Source organism: Aureobasidium pullulans (genome assembly GCF_000721785.1).
Source record: "Aureobasidium pullulans EXF-150 unplaced genomic scaffold scaffold_33, whole genome shotgun sequence".
NCBI classification, from domain to species: domain Eukaryota; kingdom Fungi; phylum Ascomycota; class Dothideomycetes; order Dothideales; family Saccotheciaceae; genus Aureobasidium; species Aureobasidium pullulans.
Genome location: NW_021941053.1, coordinates 192,195 through 212,179, shown reverse-complemented (window position 1 = coordinate 212,179; position 19,985 = coordinate 192,195). Strand labels below are relative to the sequence as shown.

The window sequence follows — 19,985 nt, the reverse complement described above, 5'->3', positions numbered from 1 at the left end:
TCCACAATTGAGGTCGTGCATGGGCCTCCACAGCCGAGCGAGCAAACACGACTGCAGGCCAAGGTGCTCTACAGCACCTCATGCAATGACTTGCAGCTCGCATCTTCTGGTATCTCGATGCTTGGGTCGGCAGTGTAAACAAGAGTTGGTCCATGAGCAGCACTGTCCGCACGAGCATACAATCGGCGATAACTGATCACTCAAAGGTCACGGCAATCGCTATTTTACGGCGGCCCTAACGCCAGCCACTTTTAGTGTGGATGGTCCAAGCATTATCAGCAATCCACAGGTCAACATTTCAAAAAATCTCCGGTAACGAACATGCGAGCATTCGAGAGAAAGAAGCACAAACGGCGACCGGGAAAACATGTCCGATCGACTGGTACATATCGAGCACCATGTCTAGCAGCGTCGGTTGATACTAGTCCCGAGGACAGCATACCATTTCATCGCACAATGTAGTAGTCACTCTGTTGCCGTGAGCCCTCGATTTTGCATGTAAGTCTTTAGCGTGGACCGATAGGCAATCATTCGCGCGCTCAGGCGCATAGTACATGTAAGATGTACCATGTATATGCAGGTCGACCGTCAAACGAGAAGTGCATGCCGACAGACGCGGGAGCTGATACCAAGCGGAGGAGCTTTCTTAACGAGCGCATGTCAACTCTAATCATGTCCTATCAATACTTGTAAGGCCAGCATCTCTAGATTTTAAAGTGCTCAATAACATTAGGGACTTGGAGAGAATCTACTATAAGTGCGGGTTACTCGGTCTCTTTCTGGACAGTCGTCTGGATCTCAACAAGTTTGTGCATTTTTGAAACTATGTACTCCGTAAACGTTAGCATTTGCTATGGGAGTGGCCACATGTGCTGGATAAGCAAACTTCGTGTGCTTGATATCAATTTCCGCCGACTGGCGCACGGATTATCTGACCTCGGACTGAACTGGACCCTCGGTCGTCTTCAGTGAGGGTCCATTTTAGAGCTGGTTTACTTGCTTAGTGGGGCAGGACCGGCGGGTGGTCGGTCGCTCGAGCGGACTCGAAGCTAGGCTACTCGTTCTACATCACGAGACGGAAGCTACTGTTCCATGTTTGTGCTCGTGGGCAGCACAGCTGATTCTCAGGCCGTTTTAAAATTCAGACATGTGAGCCGGAGTAAGTCGATGATATCTGGGGTTGGAACTGTGGCTTCCTTGTAACTGACGATGATCGCTGGGGGGATGTACGTTTCCCGTTCCGAAGCGATATGCTCGCTTTTCGATGGAAACTGGCAGTATGGCAAGGTTTCTGGGAGCGGGAAGGTTTGACGACATGGGATCATCGTTTGAGGATTGAGATCAATCAGACCCCACGAACTACAGTATTCGCTTACTCTTAGAGTGAAATACATATTACTGCACGTGAAGCCAAGACAGCATGCCGTCGGCTCCGACGTCTCCATGCTCAAGAGAAAAGAGACGAATCACATGCGATAGCTACAATCATTTCCGAGCCGTTTTGGCGACTGGACTTGATGGCAGCCACACTGAACTCCTTCCAAAGGCTTTGGATCGACGACACCTGTACAAGTTTATGTTTCGCATTGATGAAGAGGTCAGGTATATACACGAAACTTACGCCAACCAACCAAAGGAGGTGCTGAGACAGACACGTCCTTTTCTATATCTATAGATGACGACAGAACAGGCGTTATACAAGATACTTGCAGCAGCCATTTGCGGCTGAATATTGAATTTCTCATTTTGCCGCGTTGCTTCTGACAGCCGGGCTTGAAAGTGTTGAGATCCAGGAGTCAGACGGATGAGCGAAGTACAGAGTGTGGTGCCTCCAATCAGTAACGACGTGACTGATCATTTTTCCTGGACGATCAGAAAAATCGACAAATACTATACTACAGCACTCGCAAATTCCAATAAAAGAAGCAGCCAAGCAGTAATATAAATGACATTTTGCGAGAGCTATTCAAAGCATCAAGAAGACAGCGACATCGAACTACAACGACAAGATCGGGAGCTGCCATATGAGCTGAGCGTTTTGTAGGCTTTCGGTCGATGTGAACGACGAAGAGCGGACTCAGGCCGAGAGAGGACAACAGACTCAGGCTCAGACTCAGGCTCAGACTCAGACTTAGACTCAGAGCGAAAGAGGACGGCACTTGAGCATGGTTGAGCTGGTACGGATCGGGAGAGACGTCGGATGTGAGCAACGGAGAAGTGTACTTGCGATAGAGATGGCGATGACGGGACGAGGGGAGGAGGAGATGAGGTTGGAGTGGACAAAGTTCAGCGTCCGGGGCTTGTCGGGCTCGTGCCTTGGCAAGAGTAGGTAGATTTCTACGGCTGCGCGTCTTCAACAGCTGAGCGAGTCCAACCCACGCACCGTCACGTTCCCATCTTCCGCCCTTTGTCGCAGCGCCAGCTTTTCATCATGTCTTTCTCGGCGTCCCGTATGCTTCTGCGCACCCCTCAGATCGGCCGCATCGCTGTGCGCCACGCCTCGACCACATCGGAAGCTGCCAACGCTGCCTCCAACGCTGCCTCCAAGGCCACAAGCCAGGCCTCGCAAGGTCTCTCAAAAGTCCAGTCGTCGGCCGAGTCGGGCATCTCAAAGGCTGCCGGAGCTGCCGGCAGCGCCCTGAACAGCATTGGCGGCCGCACCGGCCAGGTCATTAGCTTTGTCCAGTGTACGTGCTACCTGCTACCTGCTTTGGCACGCCGACGTGGATGGTGTCGGTCGTCTCGCCCAATGCACAGTCGCTGACCCTGCCGTCCTCTCTTATAGCCATGATCCCCCCTACCGTCTACTACGGCAAAGTCGGTCTCGAGCTGGCCAAAATCGTCGCCCGCGGCCAGAAGATGAGCCCACCGTATGTCCCCGTCATTGGACGATGCATGTACGCCCACGCTCACCTTGTATCGCAGTAACGTCCAGACTTTCCAGACCTACGGCCAGAACCTTTTGAGCGCCGTCAAGAACCCCGGCGCCAACAGCCCGTCAAACCCCTTCCAGGCCATGCGCAACATTGGCACATCTCAACTCATCACGGCTGGTGTTGTGGCTGCTGAGATGATTGGCTTCTTCACCGTCGGCGAGATGGTTGGACGCATGAAGCTCATCGGTTACCGATCAAGCTCTCACGGCGAGCACCACTAAGCCTTCGGACAAGAAGCGCCCGACTATACGATACGAGAGGCGAAGGAAGCTGGAGGGAGAGGCATAGTGGATGGAAGTCGGCTATGCTTGGGCGCCGGGGGGGGCGGACGCTGCAAAAGCATCGCAAATGCACATATATGGAAGTGACACATGAGCCAGTCTCTTAGCCGTGTACAACAGCCTAGATCGCCATTTTTTCTTTCTTGCCTGGACTCTTCAAAAGTCTGTTTATCAATCTTCTTATGTTTTCTGCTGCCCTTCAGGACTGTCCCTGATTAGAGATTGTGTGTTGCTATCACGTATGAGTGCGAAAACATTGATGAGATATTAGTATGTGACAGCTGCTAGACTGGGTTCGGAGATAATGACGGACCCGGGACAAGGTGATGGGACGGAGCAGGAAGCTTGGCCGACGCCAGACAGAATTTGGATATTTTTTTGTCCCTTGTTCATCTTCTCTGCTCACGAAGGAACTTGTCACACACAACACGAGGCACCGGCCATATGGATCCGTTACGACTGCTAACAAGGTCGACCAAGTTCGCGAAGAAGCCATCATCGGCTGCCACGCAGATACAGACCCCATCCTCTGGACCCGCGTCGAATCCGCAACTCTTTGATCATGACGATGACTCGCAACCTTCGAACCGGAAGCGCAAGAGAGGAAGCGAGCCAGTGTCGGCTAGTCTGGACTTCTTTGGCGGTGGTGCTTCGGCCAAGGAGAGAGAGCACGACTCTGGCGACGACCAACCAAGACTGCAGCAAGAACAAGCCCTAGTACCTTCTGCCTTGAGCGCTGAAGAACGCAAGCAACTGCTCGGCCGCCACAAAGTCAAGCTCACCCTGTTCCACCAAAGCAGTGAGGCGCCCGCAAAGAAGAGAAAGAAGGAAAAGGGCGACAAGGACAAGAAGCAGTCAAAGAAGTCGGCCGAACAGGCGACGCCTCTGTACCCTGCTCCTGTCGAAGATTTCAACACTCTTGGGCCCAGATACCGCATCTCAAAGGCGCTGCTACGGAACATCAAGGACAACGGCTACAGCACAACGACCGAAGTCCAACTCGCCGCATTGCCGCTGCTGCTTGGCTCTCGCGCAGATCTGCTCTCGCCCGACCAAACGCCTTCAGAAGGTCAAGAAGAGGCCAGTGTGCTGGATGTCGACCTCCTGAGCATTGCGCCGACAGGCAGCGGAAAGACCCTGGCCTTCATGATTCCCCTGATCCACGCCCTGGTCCTCTCACGTCGTTCTCAACCGCAAGCCGGTCCCCAAGCCATCATACTCGCCCCGACCAAAGAGCTCGCCAGCCAGATCGCCAACGAGGGCAGGAAGCTGGCTTTGAATACCGCCATCCGTATTACCAATGTGCGCAAGGGCATGCATCTTGGCTCGGACCAGCCGACCTCCACAGACGTTTCCGAGAAGGACATTCCCCCTGTCAAGGCCGACATTCTCGTTTCAACCCCTGCCGCCCTGAAAAATGCCATCGGAGACGCGCAAACTTCCTCACATGCTCTTTCTCAAATTCGTTTCCTAATTCTCGACGAGGCCGATGTCCTCTTGGACCCCCTCTTCCGAGATCAAACTCTGGGTGTATGGAACGCCTTATCGAATCCCAATCTCCGTCTTGGTTTTTGGTCTGCCACTATGGGCTCTAATATTGAGGAGCTCGTCAAGGCCACCATCAAATCCCGTGCGGAGACTCTCTCTGGTGCCAGCACCAGCCCTGTTCCGATCGCTCCATTCGTGCGTCTAGTTGTTGGTCTGAAAGACTCAGCTGTACCCAACGTCGATCATCGTCTAATTTATGCCGCGACCGAGCAAGGTAAGCTTATGGCTCTCCGTCAGCTGCTGCATCCCACATCAACGGGTGTCGACAAACAGCCCGTCGTACGCGCTCCCTTCCTCATCTTCACTCAAACCATCGAGCGAGCTGTGGCTTTGCATTCCGAGCTTCTCTACGACATCCCAGCTGAAGCAGGTGGTATCTCGCGTATCGCCGTTCTGCATTCAGATCTCTCCGACACCGCTCGTGATCATGTCATGACACGCTTCCGCAAGGGTGAGGTCTGGATTCTCATCACCACCGACTTATTGTCGCGCGGTGTTGATTTCCGTGGTATCAATGCCGTAGTAAACTACGATGCACCATCGTCTGCCGCTGCATACGTACATCGTGTTGGCCGTACAGGCCGTGCTGGTAGAGAAGGCGGTGTTGCTTTGACCTATTACACAGACGACGACGTGGCATCCATCAAGACAGTCGCCAATATCATCGTCGCGAGCCAAAAGCAAAGAGGCGCGGCCGGTGGCACAACAAACATCCAACAATGGTTGCTTGACGCCCTGCCGACACCCAGTAAACGTGACAAGCAGCAGCTCAAGAAGCGTGGTATCGAGACTAGAAGATCTGCCTCGGGCAAGGACACCAAGACCGGCAAGCCCAAAGCACGTATCAGCACAAAGAGCGGCTACATTCGAAAGCTTGAGAACAACAGGAAAGGTGCTGTTGCAGCGAGTAGGAATCCTCAAGAGTCAGGCGATGCATCCGACTCGGGCGAGAGCTTCGATGGATTCGAAGAATAGACGAAGTGCGTAGATATACCCTCACACATATTTCAGGTTGTCCTGACCACCCTTGTATCGTTCCGCTGAGCATAGGCTGTGCTTCCTTGCCCACGTGCTGTGACTCTTTACAAAGGTGAGATCAGTATCGATGAGGCACAATTGATTGGCTGAGGAGGAAGACGACATCCAAATGGTGCTTGTTCGTAGAGTGTCTATTGGAAGTTTACAAAAGCGCCACCGTCCACCAATATCTGTGCGCCAGACTGAGGCTATGTGTCAGCTTTTGGCAAAGAACTCCTTGTTGAAGTGAAACCTACCACATATGACGAAAGGCTTGAAGCAAGGAAAACAGCTGGACCAGCAAGATCCTGAGTATGTTGTCAGCGCAATCCATCTCATCATGGCCAGAGAACATACATGAGGCTGGCCCAATCGGCGCAACGGGATGCGACCTTCCATGTACTCCTTCTTCTGCGGATCTGCTAGGTCCTCGTCGTTGAGCTGAGTTCGAATCGTACCCGGTAGCAGGGCATTACATCTGATACGATATGGTCCCAGAGCACAAGCACAGCTTTGCATAAGAGACAAGATACCTGCCTTGGTCGGCGTGTAATGTGTTTGGCCAGCACCACCAACAAGAGCGCTGATGGACGACACGCCGATGATGCTGCCACCTTGAGGGGACTGCTCTTTCATCTGGCGAGCCGCTGCTTGGACGGCGAAGAAGGCTCCTTCGAGATTGATGGATACTGTCGACTTGAGGAGATCAGGGCTCAAACTACAGACAGTTGGTCAGATAACATTACTGCTTTTGCCTGAAGCGTACACACCCACCTTAAAAACTCGGCAAATTGGCAAACTCCAGCGTTGCTCACAAACACGTCTAATCTGCCAAACTCGGACACGGTCTTGGAAACAAAGTCGGTTCCAGTCTCTGGTTTCGCAATATCGCCAGGCACAGCAATGAGCTTTGCACCAGCACCCGCCTCCTCTTTCATGCTCTTGAATTGATCGTCTGATTTCGAGTCCGGGAAGTGATTCACCGCCACAGCTGCTCCCTGACGCAAGTATTCGAGTGCGATGGCTCGTCCAATGCCCGTCACTGCACCCGTGATAGCGGCGACCTTTCCAGCAAGCAATGTAGTCATCGTGGCAGCTGGGTGTGATGGTGTCTTAGATGAGGCTTTGGTGTCACGATCGAAGTTACGCGACCAAGAAAACGTGCTAGAAGAAGGAGAAGGGCTTGTCTTTTCTAGTAAATCTTGCTCGTCTAGGTTCGCATCTCTACCCTAATCGTTGTGGAGATGTCGTGGAGATGGCGGGATGTCATTGCACCGAGACCCCCGAAGGCGGGGCACGGCGGAAATGCTGCATTAAAGTTGCATAACATCCAAACTGCCCTCCCCGTGTGCTAAATTTTGTCACTCTCATAAGTTAGCCACCTCTCGCGATTGTGACTAAGGTCATCCGGGCTGAAAAAATGCACAATGCTTTTAAGACCAGTGCAGCCCTCCACTGAGGGTGCGAAAGTTAGCGCCTCTCAGTGGAAGGCTGCAACCAATCTCAAAACCATTCTGCATTTCTACAGCATGCGCGTGAAAATTTTCAGCTCATGGGGAGGATGTGATGTAAAAAAAGGAAGCCTCTGTGAATAGGAGAAGTCCGGACTACGGACACAAAGTCAAGTATTTTAAGATGCATGCTGCGATAAAAGGTTGAATCCGCTTGGATGAGTATAAAAAGGAAGAGTAAAAGAAACAAGAAAGTGGCGGATTATAATTACAAGGAATACAGAATTACCACAGATTGGTAGCTGCAGCGGCCCATCCCTCCTTTCATAAGTCGTGTCGTAGTCAATCAGTCAGACGGTTTTTGAGATGGCGAGGAGAGGCATGTTACAACTCTCGGAGCTAAATCATGTCGCACCGGTGCTCTGCATCGATTCATTCAAACTGCCGTTTCGTTCTGCTCCTGGTTGTGTTTCGTCAAGTCCACCAATGCCCAGTCCGCTCGATTTCGGCCTGGACGAATCTTCCAACTCATGGACGACTTTCGGTGTGACGATCGTGTCTTGTAAAGCAGGCGGGCGTTCATTACGCGCGCGCGCTTTTGAAAGACTTATCGTGTTCTGGCTATAGCTTGTGGTGACCTTAGCATTCGAAGCATCGTAATCGATCGTGGCTTTCATGAGCGCAGCCATCCACAATCGACCTTCTTGCCTACTGTTGACGGCAAAATAATGTACGGTCGGTTTTGTAAAGTTGACGGCTTTGCTTAGTCCTTGGCGTGGCGGGACCAACTTGAAAATGAAGAGGCCTTGTCCGTCCGCCGACGGCGCTATAGTTCCTTGTGGAACCATTGGCGAAGAGCCGGCTCCTGTTAGCGCAGCGTGTAGACCTGTCATTTTTTCATTCTCGGCGGGCAAGACACGATGTGACGAGATGTCAATCAAGCCCTTCTCTTCAGTGTCGTTTTCGGAGTAGTAGTATGACAATCTACGACCGCGGAGCACAAACAGACGAGGTTTCCATGAGCCTACTAAGCTTGAAGACTTCTTCTTCATCCAGCCACTGTAATCACAGTCGGCGATTTGTTCAGCTGGAGACTTCTTCTCGAGACCACGAGTGTACGCAGAAGTGGACTTCTTGCTCTTCACTTTCGGCCTCGAACGCGCAGAAGTGGGTGGGGGAGCAAGAGCGCCTGAAGAGCCAGTCGATACTCGAGATTGGTTGTCGGACTTTTGCAGATCGAAGGAACGAGTCTCAGTCGAAGGAGTGGTAGACCCGGTGCGGGCAGGAGAAGCTAGAGGCTCATGCTTCAAAGCGCTCTGCTTCTTCTCGTTTTGAGTCACGGCATCGGAAGCTATGCGAAGGCCGCCTGCAATGCGAGGCTTGGAGAAGAAGGATCGAGCGTTGGAGGCTGGAGAAGGCGAAGGATTGAGTGAGGAGGCATCGCTGTCAGCGAAAGGCTGATCGAGGCGGGTGACGATAGGCGACACAGGTGGTTGCATGGTGGTCAAAGGCTTGACAGCGGAGTGTGGGCTGCTGACAGCGCGGTTGGCTGCAGGTTTATTGAAGGAGAATTGACTGGACGCAGGAGACATGATGGGCGAGGCAGGATCGCGCATCGACTCAACACTGGACATTCTAGGGAAATTCTTGTACGTGGCACTGTGACGGGCAGAGTCGGTCGCAGCGCTAGCATTCCTGGCATGCCCCGAAATCGACTTCTTCTGCAGAACGTTGCGCTTGTTGCGAGCGTCAACTTCGTTTCCAGAGAAGTATCCGCGATCCAGATCAAGGGGAGAGGAGATTGAACCGAAGCCGTACTCACCGAGGCCGCCGTCATTCTGCGGGACAGTGATGGCGGGGTCAGACGGTGGCTCGTGGGCAATGGATAGACGGCGAGTAGTGGCAGGTGCACCAGAAGTGGTACCGATCGAGGATTGTCTGTGGTGAGAATAGCGGTTCATACTGTCGATTGAGCCCATTGACGAATGCCTGCGGGAATGGTTGAGGTTGCGAATCGACGCAGCCGAGGGCCGCTGTACGTTTTCTGGCCGGGGGAAGGTCATGGATGGGGTCGCTATGCTGCTGATGGGTCTGTAAGGCGAGGCTGTCACGCTCTGGCTCCGTCTTCTTCCAGCTTCGCTCTGAAGATCGTCGCCGGCAGCAGAGTACTCCGACACACTTCGGGGCACATTGGTCGAGCTTTGGCGTATCTCGTCCTGAAGAGCCTTGACCTTCTGCCACGTTTTCAGTCGCCTTCCCACGGAACCAAGTTCGAACTCTTTGATAAAGATGGCCGACTGCTCCATGGTCAAAAGCACTTCTCCAGAAATCTCCTGTTCGCGAAACGTATCGCAATGGGTCCGTTCGACACCATGATCCTCGAGATACTCGGCCACACGATCAGGAGACCACAGCATGACTTCAGCTTCTGTGTGCAGCTGATTTTCCTCATCGTCCGTCTCGCGGCCGTTGATGTATGACAGGCGATGGGCGGGGTGTGAACTGTAGATACTTTCTGTGTCATGGCTGTGTATGTTTGTCAGGGCATTCTCGCGCGGAGTGCGCATGTCGGTGATGTGCTCGTCGATGACGCTGAGAGTTTCGTGCATGACTGAGTTGTGTTGCGACGATCGCTGGGCTGGTAAAGAACTGGCGGATTGTGTCGAGGTGGTCGAAGTTGCAGTCTGGGGCCTGTTGGGCTGGGGGGCGTCACTGCGGCGGACGGGCATCTGCTGAGTAGATAAGAGAGTACCTCGGGGAGCAGGAGTCGTGTAGACTGCGGTCGACGAGTTGGCGTGAGCGGAAGCGTTTCACGAGGGTTGAGCATGGAGGGCGGAGGATTGAGGGATCTCACCTTCGGGAAACAGGCCGGTAGCACCGGTGGTCATATGGCGACCGAGAAACCAACCATCGCCAAAGTCGTCGTCGCGCTCGATGAGTTCGATGCGGTCGCCCTTGGCGAGACTCAGCTCATCTGGGCTGCGGGCGATAAAGTCATGGACGACGAGCAGAATCGAGCCGGGCGGGACCTGTAGGGGGTCCGAGGGTTGACGAGTGGCCATGACGGCGTGCTGTCGGAAGGGTGCACACGCTTGTTACTGGTGCGGGATCATCGAAGTCGAGGTGGGCGAGGCGGGCCTTGTTGTTGTCCTGTCGCTGCGCTGGCGTGTCGCGGAGTCGCTGCGAGTCGGCTGTTCGACGTGGTGCCGAGATGGGGCCCGTCAAGTGTCGAGCTGAAACCTGTCGCGGTCGAGTGATGGATTCGGGGTGTGTCGCCGTCGCAGCGTCCGGACCAAAGACCAAGGACCAAGGACTACGGGTCGTAGGAATGGAGAATGGACGGGCGGCTCCTCCGATGCGCGAGGTCCGTGCTGGCTGCAGAAGGAAGTGACTGGACTCTGGAGGCAGGAGTCTGGAGGCCGAAGGGAAGGTTTGCGCGACGCCGTCGATTGCTGGCGTGCCGAACAGACTACGAGTACAGTACGAGTACGGAGCAGGAAGGAGCGACCGGGGACTCTGCATTGCTGTCTTCGACTGCCTGCCCTCCGCCCTGGACTGCTCAGGCGAGCCCGCAAAGGTCATACGAGCCACCTTTAGCTTTGCGGCTGCCTGCCTTGCCTGCCCTCTAGCCTGTGCAAACGCCTTTACAGCAAGATTGCGTTCCTTTGCGGAGTGAACTTTGCGTGCCCTCTTTCCTCATCCGGCGCATTACTTATACTCGTCTCGTCGCCAACTGCCTCGCACACCACGCGCCAATGGGAAACACTCTCACGCGCCCGTGACATGTCTGACAACATGGCCCAGTCTCCCTCTGCTCTGTCCGACCCTGCTGCAAGTGCAACCCAGAGGAACATCTTCGGCCGCCCGGCTCAGTATTCGTGGATGCAACCTTCGACTGTCCTCTCTCAGCCACCCCTTCGTGCTTCCGGGAAACACGCCCAGCGACAAGCTGCTGCTCCTGTTGCCATTGACTGCGAGACGGTTCCGTACGAATCTCCGTCCACTGTACCGCTACAGTCTTCTCCGCTCCAGGAACTTGGACATGTCCATGAAGCTGCAGTGCTAGACGCGTCAAATCGACGAAATTTCCTCCCTTCGCCCGCTCCCAGCGACCACTACGACAAGTCACCGAGCCTCCCTGCTGTTCGACAGTCCCCGGCCCAGCCTGTTGCCCGCTTGAGGGAGAATAGACATGCCTCTGCCACCTCGTCAAGACAGGCGAGCATATCCACACCGGCTCTGCCGCAATCATCGGCCGCAAATAGTCCTACTATAACCGCCCAATCTGCCACGTCCAATTCTCCTTTGCCTAATACAGCTCTTCCCTTTGGTCCTCAATGGTCTGCCGTCTTCCAAAGTGATGAGTGTGCCAAGCGCCTTTCCGACTTTGCTGCTGCTCACGAGCACTTAAACGAGGCAGATCTGGAGAGACTGGGCATCCTTTACGATGCTACAATCCAGAATGATTGGTACTTTATCATCCTGCTCATGCTCTTAGCTTGCCACTCGATAAAATCGCAGGCACTTCAACCTCTACTAACTCAGCTTCCACAACACGCTCTTCCGTTGTTTGCTAGGCTTCTGGGAGAACAATGGGAGAACGGATGTCCGCTGAGTCGCGACGTCCTGCTTTTTATCAGTACCTACCCTAGGCCTCTAAATGAGCTAAGAGTGTCTTTGACTGAGCAGTCCTTCATGACGGCCATCCGCCACATTGCCGACTGTCTCTATTCGATCACATTGAATCTGGACCGTGTGCTTTCGAAGTGCCATCAAGCAGAGACTCTTCCGACTGTACATGATCTGATTGAGAGCCTTGGAATCCGCTCCTTGTTGTTCCAAAGAGCGACGTTTCGATTTCTTCTACGGAATACCTGGGGCTCGGACAGTGGTCCATCGGCGGAGCTTGCAATGCGCGAATTCATGATTGAGCAACAAAGATTTGGGCTGGAAGGCGGTCAATCTCCAGAAGTGCGCGGTTTTCAACAGAACATCTATCGCAACATTTATCACCAACACGTCTGTGCTGCCCAGCACCTTCACTCAAATCCAATCACTTCTGTGAACAGCAATCCCGCCACGGCGACGTCACCTGTACAGCGATCCGCCATGGCTCCCATCATGCCGCCACTTTACAACATGGCACAGTCGCAATCGCCTCATCTGGGCCAAGCACCCAATCAGCCTCAAACGCAAACCGCCGCACAACTACAAGCGCAAATGCGCATACAGATGCAGATACAGGCTCAAGTGCAGGCTCAGGCTCAGGCCCAGGCCCAGGCTCACGCTCACGCTCACGCCGCTCAAGCACAGCTACAGCCACAAGCAGCTCAGTCTCCTCTTCCTGCGTTGTTCCAAAACTCGAACCAAGCTCAAAACCAAAATCAAGGTGCCTCACTTCCGCCTTCAACCTACTTTCAGAATCCCGGAGGTTCTTTCCAGTTCCAGCCTGGGTTCCAGCAAGGCGCAAGTGCATTCGCACGACACCCCGGACAGCCCGGACACCACAACAACCCTGCAACACCTCAGGATATTGCACAGATGCAATCGTTGATGCTATATCAGCAACAGATGCGACCAGTCCTATCATCTAACTCCCCTTCGAGTGCGACCCAAAGAAGTCGACCCCAGCCAGCACAATCTCGGCCTCCGCCTCGTCTATTCTTTCCTGGACCAAACGTCTCTGTTCCTCAGCCTGCCCAGCCCGATTATCGCAGATCGGCGCTGCATCAAGCTCACATGCGTAGTCCTGTCCTTGCCCCGAAGCTGCCGGATACCTCAGTTTGTGCCGCATCAAATGATCACTTCCGTCGCGTCGTGGGCTTTGCCCTCGAGCCTGTGAAGTTGACCACCAGTCCAGTGCAAGAGATCCCTTTCCAGCTGCCTCCACAAGCAGTCGAGAAACTACTGAGTGTAAAGGCCGGAGTTGATGGTGATCCTCCATACGGAGAGCCTGACACCACCTCGATTATGCTGCGACTCAGATGTTGCGAGGTGATACCAACTCGACCTCTACCCACTGAGAATGGGTGGGTCACTCTCGATGGTAGCTGGCCGGTTCAGGCCTACTTCACAGTCAATCAGACTCCGCTTGAACCAAGACGCAAGCTGCACCATGGAAAGTGCCTCCCCATCGACGTCACGCATTGCGTTCGTGCCGATGCCAACAAACTCGTTGTCAGGATCAACCGCTCCAGACACGACAAGTCGCCGTTCAACTACGCTGTCGCAATCGAGGTTGTCGGCTTTGCGACACGTGAGAGTATCACACAAGCATGCATGAAACGTCTTGTGCCATCTGAACGGATTCTGAGCACGATTAAGAAGGCTATGACTAGCGATGATGACGATCTAATCATGCAACCACAATGTTTCTCTATACACCTCTTTGAGCCGTTCTCTAACGCTAAAATCTTCGACATCCCGGTTCGTGGCCAAGACTGCCTTCACAGAGAAGCTTTCGACCTCGGTGTCTTTTTGGACACTCGACTTGAGCGCCCAACCCAGCCGCCCAAGGATCGCATCAGCAAAGTCGACGTATGGAGATGCCCTATCTGCAAGGCCGACTCTAGGCCGCAGAGTTTGATAGTCGATGGTTTCTTAGTCACGGTACGTCAGGAGCTTGCAAGCAAGAACCTACTCAAGACACGCTCCATCAACATCGAAAGCGACGGCTCCTGGTCACCCGTACGTGAAGCTCAGGATGACGAGGAAACTGAGGACGAGGCTACCCCGGCCCCCAAAAAGCCCGTCGAGGTCATTCTTATTGATGACGATTAGTCATTCGAAGTCGTTCCTTGACGTCTTGGATTACACCCCTCGTCACGTGCTTTCCATCTCTGCTTTTTTGCCACAAGATACCCAACAACACACTCCATTTGTTTGCATTTCCTCAGCCTTGCTCTTCTTCTCACGAATCATGACATCATTCATCCATTTGCCCACCCATCACGCATCAGTACAAGGAGCCATAGCCGATGTTTACGTAGCTCACACTTATGCCTCCTTTCCAGCCAGCCTCCCCCTCTTCCCCGAACCTCTCGGTTAGAAAAAGTATGCAGATTTTTCCCACAACCAAAATAACGATCGACTTTCTCCTGATTCTTGTACCTCCCCGTGTGCTAAAGTTTGTCACTGACACTGCTGTCAAAATGCACGATGATTTTCGAAATTAGAGCCAGGTCCAAGGAGAGGCCCTCAGATAGCCGCTCTCTGTGGATGATATCCTCTTACTCAAAATCATTGTGCATCTTGATGGCTGGAACGATGCGCATCGCTGTGGCTTGAGAGTCAAAGTTACATACTTTAACCGCCCACCCTCCCGATGTGCTGAAATTTGTCGCACTTTAACTGTAGAAATACACAGTCTTAGCAATGTTAGGGGTAGCCCCTGTGAAGAGCACACGAGTAGTACTCAGCGCCTCTATGCGGACGACTATATCGATGATCTACAAAACACTGTGCATTTTTACAGGCCGGAAGACTCTTGGCGTGGTCGCGGGAGACGGCAAGAAGTGACAGATTTTGGCACACGGAGAGGATTGATGCTTTCCCGTAAAGGATGAGTATGCATGCCTTTGTGGGACTTTCTCTTGACGTTGTATGTCGCCGTGCATTAAGGTCAAAACACTATAGCATGATTTGAAGATGGTGGTCTGGTCTCGGTGATCTTTCGATAGTGTGATACTTGTGGTTTTGTTCGCCTGCTTATCAATGAAATCCTTGAGGTCCGTCGTTCAGCCATTCATTTTGCTTATCCATTCCCTTGTGTGCATGCTTTCTTCTCGTGTTCTGCCATGGTTTCGCTACAAATTTGGCTTGTTTCAGAGCAATAATGATCCTTCCTTGTCTGAGTTCCTCGGACCTGTCTCACAAACTCCTCCTTGGGCTCTGTGCGCGTGTCTGCCATCATGACGAAGCTAACTGTTTCTGCTTCTGCTTTTGTTTGTACTGAGTCCAATACTCCTGCAGCACATCCTTGTCCTCGAAACTCGTTGCTGGCTCCCAAGTCGTCTCGTCGTAGCCCTCCCACTTGACCTGATAAAGCATGACTGGCTTATCCCCATGGATGTCCCTGTCATGAGATTTTGGATCCGAAAGGTTGTGTGCAAGGATTCTCTCGACAGAGTAGATTTCTGAGTCTTCGGAATCGGATGCGGAGTCGTCGAGGTTCATGACTGCTACCCGGGATGATGTAGTGCCGTTCGATCCCGTCGTGATGGGTCGTTGGTCGGGAGCAGAGGGTTGTCGGGATGTCATTACTGTAGAAGCTGATGCAGGTGTAGATACCGATGTGCTTGCTCTCGCTTTCGCCAGAGGTGCAGTAACTCGCACTTCGGGTGTTGAGGACGTTTTGGCCTTGGTAGATGCGGGCTGCGAGGGATCGGACACAGTGACCCTCGAGGCAGAAGGGGGAGCACGGTCTCTGAAAGTGAAGAAGCTGCTCGCCGCAGCCTTGCCGTCACCCTTGACTGTCTCGTCGGCCGCGGCTAAGACGCTCCTTGTGGGTTGTCGGACCGGCATTTCGATGTCGTCGTCAGATTCGTCGTCCAGGTCCATTGGGTCAGACTCCTCCTGTGTGTCCGTGATCATGCCTGCTGCCTGTTCCATAGCCGACGGTGGTTGAGTGGGTTGTTCGGGAGAAGCTATGCTGTAGATACTCTCTACGTCCTGTGCAGACGAGACACTGCCATCTCGGTGCTCTTCCAGCCTGCGTCTCTTGTTGTCTCTATTGTGTGCTGCGATCAATGTCAGCTGGAAAACACCATGTTCAAAGCGTTGTTTTACTGACAGCCGTTGTCTTGCAATGAGATTGATTTGTTTGGTACCGTGGGTTTTGAAGAACCCCGTGGCGCTCGTTGTTTCGGGTAGAAATGGGTATATGTTGGTCTCTGTCTGCCTCTGGCTGTTGCTCTAGCGCTTTCACCGCCAAGGATAGATACGCCTACGGACTCGTCACGCCCCGATGATGAATCGGAGCCTGAATCAGAGTGAGTTACGCCCTTCAGCCGGCGGGTTCGGGCTTTATCGGCCAGTCGTGCCTTCTGTCGAGCCTCTTCCTCTGCAGCTTCTCTCTCAAAGGCTTGGTTTTCAAAGACTTCCAAATCATGGGCTGACACGTAATCCGTGACCTCACTCGCTGAAACATCAGGCACAGGAACGGATCCGATTTGGAGAGTGTAGGTGACTAGGCCTCTCGATGGCGATGACCTGGAGACAATCTTGGCTGCGCTATCGGCTGGCTTGGTGTCTAAACGTGAAGGGAAGTGGGAGGCTTTTGCTGTCGCACTAACAGAACCTGGCTCTGTCGTTGTTGTCATTGCTGGAAGGTGAGGTTGGTTAGGTAAAGCGCTAAGAGTGGCAGCAGGAGGAGTTAAATGCTTGCTAGATTGGCGCAAACGGCTACAAAGTAGTGAAAGCAATTAGGACTTACTTGCAAACAATCAGAACCAATTGTTAGAGTTAGACGGTAAGAGTAAAGGTAGTAGGAGTTAGTACAAAGTAGTAAGGCTTAAGATAAGATATTAAACTTAGGGCTTCTAGCCTTAGTAAGCTATTAACTAGTTAGATACCTAACAAACATAAAGTTATCAACTTTTTAGGTTATATAGCTATATTAATACTTATACTACTTAGATCATGTTATGCAATACTAACATTATTACAAGTAGAACACAGAAGGCCACTATAGAAAGATAAGGTCGCACGCGGACAGGGTTGCCTTTTAGAAGCACAGACCACCTTAGGTACCGCAAGCCCTCCGCGTCACATTACTAAACCTATCACGCGTACGGAGTATAGCCGTCAGAATGCATAATGTTTTTAATTTATTAGATTCGTCCACAGAGATGGGCTATTCAGTACGCTCTGACTGGAAACCATTTTGTTTGAAACAAATCGTGCATCACCGCAAGCTTCGAGTCCTTAAAGAGCGACTGCAAGAGGATGACGAAGGTGACAGAGTTCTGCACACAGCTAGGCTTGGGACTGGAAGCAGAGACTCTCAAATTGCAATTGCGAAAGACGTCTCAGATCTCCTCCACTTTTTGGTGTCAGGACTGTGCATTGTGATAGATTCTATGTTGATCCAGGATTGAAAAATTCGTCACAGCCTCGAAGGCATCCGCATGGCACCGTCCAGTCGTAGAGCGACTCCGTTCAACATGACATTTTCAATCGCATGTCTCGTCAGCTCGGCAAATTCCTCACCCTTGCCCGCTCTCTTCGGGAACTCCATCACACGTTCGAGCGATTTGCGCACCTTGTCGCTCATCATGGCCGTCATATTGGACTCGAATAACGAAGGTGCAATTGTCACGACACGAATCCCGAATTGTGCGAGATCACGAGCCATAGGAAGTGTCATTGATCGCACTGCCCCCTTGGATGCAGCGTAAGAGACCTTTTCTTGTGTAAATATGCGGGTGGGGTAGGTTTGGCTGGATTGTGAGACTCACCTGTCCGGGTTGTCCATCGTATGCAGCTGAAGAGCTGACCAGGATGACACAACCTCGCTCTTTGTCCGGCTCTGTGGGCTGGTTCTTGGTCATGAGAGGCAGCAATTGTCGAACGAAGTCCAGAGTACCCCGGAGATTGATATTCAGCACAAAGTCAATAGACGACAAGGAAAGCGGCTCGTTGTTGCGATCAATCATCTGTGGATACTCAGCACGACGAATTTGGAATTGGACAGCGTTTGACATACCTTGCCAGGGTTGCCTACACCAGCGGCACTGATGACAGCACCTATGGGCTTGGAAGTTTTCGCGATCCATTGCGAAACTCCATCTACCGCCTTCTCAATACTCTCCGTGTCACTAACGTCGGCCTCGAAGAATTGGGATCTGTCAGAACCAAGCTCCTGGACGGCCGCAGCCCCAGAATCGGCGTTAAGATCGAGGATAGCGATGTAACCTCCTTTCTCGTGTAAGCTTCTGGCTGTCGCAAGGCCCAGTCCTGATGATCCACCAGAGATGACAAAGGTTCTATCTTTGATATGCATGTTCTCTGATTCGTGATGTCTAGTTCGTTAATAAAGAGAAAGGGAACTGCTGCATCAGCAGCTGTAGGCCTATTACTAGAGTCGATGTCCCTCGGCATCACATGCCTCGGCAGTTTTGTGCTCCCCAGATCTTGGCGAGCCGTGACAAGCTGATCGCTCCAAAGTTCTCTAACGTACGGATATCGTAGAGAAATGAAATACACAGGGAACCGGGCCCTCAGCCTAGCGAGGCACTCTACAAAACAGCCGCTAAAAGGCAGACCGATGTTGATCTCAACATAGTTGTCCAAAGAGATTGGGGAGAAATGAGATCGCACCGAATGCTCATGGATTGTTATTAATCATACCGCTTGCCATGGCTTTGGAGCCCTGTGATGTCCTACCGTCATGCCGAGCCATCGGCAGGCTGCACGATGTTTTCGAACGACCCGCGTTGATCTAGCGGACCGTTTTCCACATGCCCATCTGATGCTTGGAGATGGTAAGGTGCCATGAGAAGAATGCAGAGAAGAGGTGCCTGGAACGGGTCTCTTCATCGGTGGGCAGTCGCGGCGTATGACATTGAACGAAGCAACGTAGCTGATCATGCTGATTCACAGAAGACCTGGTTCGTTAAAAGAGTAGAATTGAAGATACATACCAAGGAGGTCGTAACTTTTCTGTACAAGACGCCATGCTGAAGACCGAATGAACGCCCTCCAATGCCCGTGTTGATGCAAACATATCCTTATGAAACAGATGCTGTGGCTGCATCACTTCGGGTCCTTCTTCTCGATGCGCTTGCCATTCTCATCAAGGCCCCACCACTCGCGGTGGAACTTCTCTTGCTCTTTCCTCTTCTCTTCCTTGGCCTCTCGCTCCTTGCGGCGCAGATCACGGGTAGCAAACCACTCTTCTCTTGCAGCGTCCTGCTCGGCTTGGTTGGCGTACTGAAGCATGCAAGCGTTCATCTGGCGACGTTCGGGGCGGCAATAGAAAGGCGCGGTAAAAGTACGATTGGTCGCACATGCTGCGAATTCTAGAAAGCCAGAAGATTAGCTCGAGCTCATACCTCTGCTCATCAGATATGAGGAACAAGTGACATACGTCGGACTTCTTCGGCACACTTATTCCGCACTCGCTTGTGATAGATTTCCCGCACCTGACCTTCCTGCGAGGCAGATAGTGGCAGAGGCTGACGCGATGGTACGAGTTGAGGGCTGGTCTGAGGTACAGTGGTTCCGGGCGGAGGAGGCGGTTGCGACGGTGGTGTCTGCGGCGGTTGTGAGACCGTCGCCATTGCGAACACGGAGAAAGTTGGGGCTGTTGCGGTTGGATTGGCTATCACGTCTTGAAGTGGCTGAAGTATCCGAATCCAGAGGTCAATGGCGGTTTTGATGGTCGGTGCTGTTAATGTGTTGCGCTTCAAGTTGATTTTCCATGAGCCATCAATCGTCCCACTCCGACCTCCGCTCATCAACCAAACTCGGCCGCTTGGCATCATCAATCTACACATTGCCAGTTTCTGCCTCGAGCCGATCACATGGTGATGGCATTCAACATTCGCAATCAAACACGGAAAGTCTCGAGTAATTTGCAAATGCCATCTAGGCTTACATTGAGTGCTAATGTACTGGCGGTAAATCATATGCTATCCACCCATATATGCGAAATCGTCAAATCCATCCCTAACATCTTGTCCAATGAGGGTATATCCATAAACTCCGCGCTCATAAACGAATGCAAATGCAGAAAAGAAATCCAGGAGGTA

General features: G+C 52.5%; 7 protein-coding genes across 7 annotated transcripts; 2 read left to right on the top strand and 5 right to left on the bottom strand.

The window, feature by feature from the left end:
* Window positions 1-2,431: 2,431 nt before the first annotated feature.
* Window positions 2,432-5,740, top strand: M438DRAFT_339830 (P-loop containing nucleoside triphosphate hydrolase protein; the record flags this gene model as incomplete). The annotated part of the gene is made up of 4 exons (XM_029904260.1): window positions 2,432-2,687; window positions 2,786-2,870; window positions 2,926-3,100; window positions 3,698-5,740. 4 exons carry the CDS (start codon window positions 2,432-2,434, stop codon window positions 5,738-5,740), a joined length of 2,559 nt encoding a protein of 852 aa, XP_029755622.1.
* Window positions 5,741-5,893: 153 nt separating this feature from the next.
* M438DRAFT_349747 (NAD(P)-binding protein) lies at window positions 5,894-7,235 on the bottom strand. The gene is made up of 4 exons (XM_029906465.1): window positions 6,557-7,235; window positions 6,140-6,500; window positions 6,040-6,090; window positions 5,894-5,985 (listed from the first exon to the last, which is right to left on the bottom strand). Exons 1-4 carry the CDS (start codon window positions 6,868-6,870, stop codon window positions 5,935-5,937), a joined length of 777 nt encoding a protein of 258 aa, XP_029755621.1. The 5' UTR covers window positions 6,871-7,235; the 3' UTR covers window positions 5,894-5,934.
* A 555-nt stretch (window positions 7,236-7,790) lies between these two features.
* On the bottom strand, window positions 7,791-10,256 carry M438DRAFT_237430 (uncharacterized protein; the record flags this gene model as incomplete). Its single annotated transcript, XM_029899481.1, has 2 exons — window positions 7,791-10,009; window positions 10,088-10,256. Coding segments are annotated over 2 exons (2,388 nt in total), but the record flags the coding sequence as incomplete, so codon positions are not given.
* A 2,935-nt stretch (window positions 10,257-13,191) lies between these two features.
* On the top strand, window positions 13,192-14,211 carry M438DRAFT_349745 (uncharacterized protein). The gene has a single exon (XM_029906464.1). The coding sequence runs from the start codon at window positions 13,204-13,206 to the stop codon at window positions 14,011-14,013; it is 810 nt and encodes a 269-aa protein (XP_029755619.1). The 5' UTR covers window positions 13,192-13,203; the 3' UTR covers window positions 14,014-14,211.
* Window positions 14,212-14,866: 655 nt separating this feature from the next.
* M438DRAFT_306348 (uncharacterized protein) lies at window positions 14,867-16,684 on the bottom strand. Its single transcript, XM_029902262.1, has 3 exons — window positions 16,667-16,684; window positions 16,025-16,555; window positions 14,867-15,971 (listed from the first exon to the last, which is right to left on the bottom strand). The coding sequence occupies exons 2-3, from the start codon at window positions 16,551-16,553 to the stop codon at window positions 15,142-15,144; spliced, it is 1,359 nt and encodes a 452-aa protein (XP_029755618.1). The 5' UTR covers window positions 16,554-16,555; window positions 16,667-16,684; the 3' UTR covers window positions 14,867-15,141.
* Window positions 16,685-17,071: 387 nt separating this feature from the next.
* Window positions 17,072-18,441, bottom strand: M438DRAFT_306347 (3-hydroxyacyl-CoA dehydrogenase type-2). Its single transcript, XM_029902261.1, has 3 exons — window positions 17,939-18,441; window positions 17,691-17,888; window positions 17,072-17,635 (listed from the first exon to the last, which is right to left on the bottom strand). Exons 1-3 carry the CDS (start codon window positions 18,233-18,235, stop codon window positions 17,339-17,341), a joined length of 792 nt encoding a protein of 263 aa, XP_029755617.1. The 5' UTR covers window positions 18,236-18,441; the 3' UTR covers window positions 17,072-17,338.
* Window positions 18,442-18,519: 78 nt separating this feature from the next.
* Window positions 18,520-19,625, bottom strand: M438DRAFT_349741 (uncharacterized protein). Its single transcript, XM_029906463.1, has 2 exons — window positions 19,322-19,625; window positions 18,520-19,253 (listed from the first exon to the last, which is right to left on the bottom strand). Exons 1-2 carry the CDS (start codon window positions 19,512-19,514, stop codon window positions 18,988-18,990), a joined length of 459 nt encoding a protein of 152 aa, XP_029755616.1. The 5' UTR covers window positions 19,515-19,625; the 3' UTR covers window positions 18,520-18,987.
* Between the last annotated feature and the right edge of the window lie 360 nt (window positions 19,626-19,985).

What these genes read in the sequence shown, in the direction of transcription:
- M438DRAFT_349747 (XM_029906465.1), bottom strand. Translation starts at nt 6,870, where the DNA reads ATGACTACATTGCTTGCTGGAAAGGTCGCCGCTATCACGGGTGCAGTG. An exon ending in GCCGATTGGGCCAGCCTCAT is followed by an intron (nt 6,091 to 6,139) that starts GTATGTTCTCTG and finishes CAACATACTCAG; the next exon opens with GATCTTGCTGGTCCAGCTGT. An exon ending in CAAGCCTTTCGTCATATGTG is followed by an intron (nt 5,986 to 6,039) that starts GTAGGTTTCACT and finishes ACATAGCCTCAG; the next exon opens with TCTGGCGCACAGATATTGGT.
- M438DRAFT_349745 (XM_029906464.1), top strand. Translation starts at nt 13,204, where the DNA reads ATGCTGCGACTCAGATGTTGCGAGGTGATACCAACTCGACCTCTACCC.
- M438DRAFT_306348 (XM_029902262.1), bottom strand. Translation starts at nt 16,553, where the DNA reads ATGACAACAACGACAGAGCCAGGTTCTGTTAGTGCGACAGCAAAAGCC. An exon ending in CTCATTGCAAGACAACGGCT is followed by an intron (nt 15,972 to 16,024) that starts GTCAGTAAAACA and finishes CATTGATCGCAG; the next exon opens with CACACAATAGAGACAACAAG.
- M438DRAFT_306347 (XM_029902261.1), bottom strand. Translation starts at nt 18,235, where the DNA reads ATGCATATCAAAGATAGAACCTTTGTCATCTCTGGTGGATCATCAGGA. An exon ending in GTGTAGGCAACCCTGGCAAG is followed by an intron (nt 17,889 to 17,938) that starts GTATGTCAAACG and finishes GAGTATCCACAG; the next exon opens with ATGATTGATCGCAACAACGA. An exon ending in ACGATGGACAACCCGGACAG is followed by an intron (nt 17,636 to 17,690) that starts GTGAGTCTCACA and finishes ACACAAGAAAAG; the next exon opens with GTCTCTTACGCTGCATCCAA.
- M438DRAFT_349741 (XM_029906463.1), bottom strand. Translation starts at nt 19,514, where the DNA reads ATGGCGACGGTCTCACAACCGCCGCAGACACCACCGTCGCAACCGCCT. An exon ending in GTGTGCCGAAGAAGTCCGAC is followed by an intron (nt 19,254 to 19,321) that starts GTATGTCACTTG and finishes CTGGCTTTCTAG; the next exon opens with AATTCGCAGCATGTGCGACC.